The sequence below is a fragment of the Schistocerca nitens genome, chromosome 2 (assembly GCF_023898315.1).
Source record: "Schistocerca nitens isolate TAMUIC-IGC-003100 chromosome 2, iqSchNite1.1, whole genome shotgun sequence".
NCBI lineage: Eukaryota > Metazoa > Arthropoda > Insecta > Orthoptera > Acrididae > Schistocerca > Schistocerca nitens.
The window spans coordinates 454,397,608-454,403,607 of record NC_064615.1 but is presented as its reverse complement, the minus strand read 5'-3'; the positions used below and the strand labels follow the sequence as shown (position 1 = coordinate 454,403,607).

General features: G+C 38.4%; 1 protein-coding gene across 1 annotated transcript in view; it reads right to left on the bottom strand.

Annotated features, from left to right (window-relative positions):
* Nucleotides 1-242: 242 nt before the first annotated feature.
* Nucleotides 243-6,000, bottom strand: part of LOC126236335 (uncharacterized) — an 86,547-nt gene continuing 80,789 nt past the window's right edge. Inside the window, exons 3-4 of the mRNA XM_049945557.1 lie at nt 2,720-2,926; nt 243-417 (exon numbers count right to left, since the gene is read on the bottom strand). Of these exons, the coding sequence (XP_049801514.1) occupies nt 386-417; nt 2,720-2,926 (239 nt within the window). The 3' untranslated portion in view covers nt 243-385. The remainder of the gene's footprint in view (nt 418-2,719; nt 2,927-6,000) is intronic.

The following is a 6,000-nucleotide window of genomic DNA, read 5'->3' as shown; positions in this document are numbered from 1 at the left end:
GAGAGAGAGAGAGAGAGAGAGAGAGAGAGAGAGAGAGAGACAGAGAGAGAATTTGTGTGTTGGAGCTCAGACTAAGCTCTTTTCCCGAGAGATCTGCTACTAATATAATTTATTTATTTATGTATGTGCTGCTTAATGTCTTCTTTATTTAGTATGATACACATATTTGCATTATACTTAATGATTTAAGAAACATAGTATATACAAATCATTCTCACCTTTGATTATAACTCCATTAAGGGTCTCAGATGACGTATTTTGGTAACGCTTGGTTAGTGCCTGTATCTCAGCACAGTTGAGTCCAAAAACAGAACAGTCACTAGCATGCAATGATCCTTTGACTGCAGCATATAAGTAAGTTGGAAGGTCTGGCATATTGACTTGATTAGGAAGCAAAAGTGGTATGTCCATTTCCAGCTGGTGGAAGAAATGATACAATAAAAAATCATACTAGGTCTTCTGAAACAAAGTACTGGAAAAACACACTTACATGGATGATAAATTAATTACTAGTACACCAGTAAAAACCATGGACAAGAGCTGAATTTCCAATGAACAACAAAACGTGTATTTAAATTAACATTGTGAAGAAGTCATGCCTCTGCATTTCATAGTAACAGCTAAATGTATGGAAGTTAAAGATCTGAAAAATATTCAACAGGATAAGTGACTTAATACTAAGGGTATTTGAGCTGGCAACACCAGTTCACAATCTGGCAGATTTTAACATTTCATTAATGTTGTCATGGCTATAGACGGAGCCCAACATAAAGGTAGTCATAAAATTATCCATAAACATTTAGCTTATGGCTTGTTTAAGGCATCATTCCAGCATTTACCTAAAGTGATTTAGCAAAAACATAGAAACAAGTTCAAACAATGATGATACTTTCAAAAATATAAAAGATTTGTCTTCACTAAATGTATACCATTACTTTTTTTGCTGAGTCATGATAACACTACTTAAAGTTTAAAATATGCCACCATGAAAACAGAACAGATGATTACTTTTTGGTTTTACTACCAACAGTACTTTTCTACATGCTGGTGTCCCATGAGGAAATGGTCAGTATTGAGGGGTATGACAGGAATAATCATTTGAAGCAAAACAGTCTAGTAAACATAGGCTCTACAATGCATATATTGAGAGCTATGAACACTTGTTCAATAGAAGAGATGTTTCTCACAGTAGCGGAGATAGATAACCGCACACAACTCTTAAGGTATGCACTTTACAGCCCATGTTTACTGGACTTTTTATCCTCTTACAATATTGAAAGCAAAATCTTGCAGTAGAAGAGATTTCTTTCACAGTATCAAAATTATGTATTTTAAAGGCCATAGACTTTTTTGCTTCAAATCACAGTTCCTGTCATATCCCGGAATATGACTATTCCTCAGGGGACACACTGCATATGCAGATGTCCTGTCTCCTCTGGGTAATTTTTCAAATGGCAGCACCATCATTTAACAACAGTCTTAAGTAGTAAAATATTTAAATTACAATTTTAGATAAACTAAAATCAAGAACATGTTGCAGGTGTACAGCTACTCAGTTTTTCATTTCGTGTAATGAGAAAAGCAGCTCACACCTTTCAGCAAGCTTGTGGATAGGACACAAGATGGCAGATCATTTTCTTCTATCTTTTTATCTGTGGCAGGAGCACTAATGTTGCTGTACTACAATGTATGAACATCAGTTCACTACTGTTTCAAGCAGGCAAAAACTGAGAAACATGTCTACATTTTATTACCGACTGTATTAATATTTTACAAATAAAAAATTATTTCTACCTGATCTCTGAACCACAGGTGACTGTGGAATGAAACATGGGAAGAAAGGAAAATGGCAAAGAGGAAATCAGACTTGTCTAAAGGCACTATCATTTTGGGGACATAAAATTGAACTATAAATATTTTGGATGTAGTGAAAATCAAAATGTTCCTTCCTCCCAAAAGACGATATCATGTGAAACACTCCATGAGCAGCCTTTGTTTAAGCACTATACAAACTCCTCTGTAAATAAAATTAAAAAGCTTTGAAGCTGTCTGCAAAGTAAAACACAAGAGAAATAAAGTTTTTGGAACACAGCCTAAAACTCAGAGGCCCCATCCCCAAATACATACAATAATTACCACAAAGACTATACCCAGCAATTATCTCGCTACATTTGGGATCTCTCAGATTTTTTCAATTTGACTGAATAATGGTGTGCTGTTTGGTATTCAGCTGAATTGTTGATTCCCTTTTTATACACATCATTTTGATGACTGGGCTGTTAAATGTGTGCTTGTTGATATCTTCATGATGCTAAAACAGCCTCGTCTTATACTTTTAACTTTAAATGGCCCAGCTGTTGAACAGTGGATAAGCTAAATTTGTGAAACAAACATATTACACATTACTAATATGTAATCTTTGGAAAATAATTAACTACACCCACACTGTTACAAAAAGACGTAGCTCTTCTATGTGCAAGTCAGGTTTCTTGTGATTAAAAATAAAATTGTATTTTTGTTTCACAACTGTAGATACCAAGATAATTTGAAACAACATTGTTTTCTATGTCAGCTGTAAACACAAATCAGTTTCATAGCCATCAGAAGAAACAACAACATTTTTGTAAAAGAAGCTGAACTACTTGAAAACAAAGTAAAATTTGCCTTAGCATTTGGATCAACAACTAAATTAAAAATTATGCCATAGTTTACAACTTACTAGGCTCTGGTTCTGCAAAGTCCTTTCTCATAGTCCACATATACTCATTGTAGTCTTGCTTAACAGAGGCAGAGGATGAAGCAACTACTTTATAACCCAGAACTTCAAGGGCTGTCAGAATAACACATGGATGTTGCAAGAAAACTATAGTTGATTCATCACAGTAACCTCCTGAAGCGAACCTGCTCATCTGCTCAAGATCTGATGCTTCAACATGAGATAAAAGTAATGTTGTAAGCTCACAAAAATAATTCAAACAAACAAATTTGTCTTTATTTTACATACAAAGAACTGTGTATTAAAACAATGATTACTAAATCCTCTTAATTTTTAATCAGGTATTAATATTATGAAAAGGATAGTTGCTCTCACCATAAAGCAGAAATGCTGAGTCGCAGACAGTCTATGGCTGTTGAGGCCACACTGCCAGCAGCTGCGCGTGATGAGAGATGTAACCAGGTGGTGGGGGTAAGGAGGAGGCTAGAGCAGAGAGGGGGAAGGAGAACAAGTTAGTGTGAGGAACAGTAAAATGCTGCTTGTGGGAGCATACATGGACCAAGTGTAGAGAGGGTAGGTCAGCTAGGTGCAGTCGGGAGGGTAGACGGAGGTCAGGGTTAATGGAGAAGGAGTGATGTAAAAAGACTGTGGGTGCATTGGTGGAATAGAGACTGTGTGGTGATGGAAGGGGCTAGAGGGTAAGGACAATTCCTAACAATGGTTGAGGCCAGGACGGTTACAGGAATAGGATATATTGCACGGAGAGTCCCCACCTGCACAATTCAGAAAAGTTGGTGTTGATGGGAAGGATCCAGATGGCACAGGCTCTGAGGCAGTCATTGAAATGAAGAACAATGTGTTGGGAAGCATGCTCAGCAATGGGGTAGTCCAGCTATTTCTTGGCCACAGTTTGTTGGTGGCCATTCAGGCAGGTGGACAGACAGCTTGTTAGTTGTCATGCCCACATAGAATGCACCACAGTGCTTGCAGCTTAGCTTGTACATCACATGACTGGTGTCACATATAGTGCTGTCTTAAAATGGGATAGGTGATGCTTGTGACTGAACTGGAGTAGGTGGTGGTGGGAGGATATATGGGGAAGGTCTTACATCGAGGTATATCACAGGGATGTGAGCCATGAGGCAAGGGATTGGGAGCAGGAGATGTGTAGGGATGGACAGAGATATTGTGTCGGTTCGGTGGGTAGTGGAATACCACTGTGGGAGGGGTGGGAAGGATAGTGAGTAGGATATTCCTGTTTTCAGGGCATGATAAGAACTGGTCAAAATCCTGGTGAAGAAGGTGATTCAGTTGCTCCAGTCCTGAGCGGTACTGAGTCATGAGGGGATTGCCCCTCTGTCGACAGACGGTGGGACTTTGGGAGGTGGTGGGTGACTCAAGAGAAGGCATGGCAGTTCTGTTTTTGTACAAAGTTGGGAGGGTAATTACAGCCTGTAAAGGCCTCAGTGAGGCAGCTGCTTGCAGTGTGCTCAGCAACCAGAAACTTCAGTCATGTGTGCGCGAGTTGCATTTGAGTGAATGTGTATGTGTGTGTGTGTGTGTGTGTGTGTGTGTGTGTGTGTGTGTGTGTGTGTGTGAGAGAGAGAGAGAGAGAGAGAGAGAGAGAGAGAGGCCTTGTTGGCTGAAAGCTCATTTTATGACAGTTTTTTTTTTATTGTGCCTATCTGTGACTCAGCACATCTGCCATTGGTTAGTAGCAACTATCCTTTTCATAATATTGTTACATTCCATCTAGAACTTTCCATTGTAGAGTCAGGTATTAATGTATTATTAAATAGCATCATATATGACTGCATCATTTCTTAAGCTGAGAACATGAGTAACAAACAGTGTGATTATTACATGTTCACTTTCCTGTACTTGAATTCAAGGGTGGTCCTGTAAGTACTCGGCCTGACTAAGAGATGGCAGTCATTGTTGAAAAATATCTCTGGATTAGAGAGTATGCGATCTATGAGGCATATGTTTCAAGTCTGAAGATGTCACATTGTTTAGTATTTGTTTGGCAGCCATCAATAGTGAACGTTGTGAGTGAACTTGTGAAAATGGAGACAAATGGTTATCATTATGTGGTACTTTTTTATTTATTTGTTTTTTTTTAAGGCTTCAGTGCAACCAATATTAAAGCTGAGCTAGATTGTACTTTGGGAGAGTCTGTTACTTCATTGTCAACAGCAAAATATTGGGTAACTGCATTTAAATGAGGCCATATGTGCTGCCAAGATGAGCATTGCAGTGGTCGACCAAATGAGGTGACGACTCCAGAAATGGTGAAGAAAATCCACAAAGCGGTACTGGATGATCATTGACTGAAAGTGCGTGGGCTAGCAGACATATTAGACATTTCAAAAAGTGGGATAAATCACATATTATCTGAAAATTTGGTCATGAGAAAACTGTGTAAGGTTTGTGCCGTGTTTACTCACACTCGAGCAAAAACAGTGTCATGAAGATGTTTGAATTGAGCGTTTAATGAAGTTTTCAGCAACAAAGCTGATTTTTTGCACCATTTCATAACCATGGATGAAACATGGGTGCACTACTTCACTCCCAAGACAAAAGAACAATCAAAACAATGGACACAAATTGGAGAACCAACTCCAAAGAAGGTGAAGACCGTTTCACCTGCAGGCAAGGTCATGGTGTCAGTTTTTTGGGATGCGCCTCTGGTAATTTTCATTGACTATTTTTAAAAAGGAAAAGCTATCAACGGCAAGTATTATGCGAACTTATTGTAATGTTTGGGTGAAGAAATCAAGCAAAAATGGCTGTATTTGGCAAAGAAGAAAGTGTTGTTTCCTCAGGACAATGCACCAGCTCACAAGTTCATTATTGCAATGGCGAAAATTAATGAATTAAAGTTTGAATTTGAATTAAAGTTTGAATTGCTACCTCATACACCCTATTTGCCAGATTTAGCCCCCTCGGATTATTTTCTGTTCCCGAACTTGAAAAAATGGCTTGGTGGTCGAAGATTTTCAACAGATGAAGATGTGATGTTGACAGTTAATGGCTATTTTGAGGAGTTAGACAGTTCTCATTGTAAAAAAGGCATCAGACTTATTGAACATCGCTGGGAAAAGTGCATGGAGCTGAAAGGAGATTATGTTGGAAAATAAATACATTTTTTTTCCCAAATTTTTGTGTTTTCTTTGCTTGGTCGGGTACTTATGGGACCACTCTCGAAATCACAGCTCAAGTAAAGCAAAGGTGCTTATGAGAATAACCTGATATTGTTCAGTGATAATGGTCCTGCACCACTG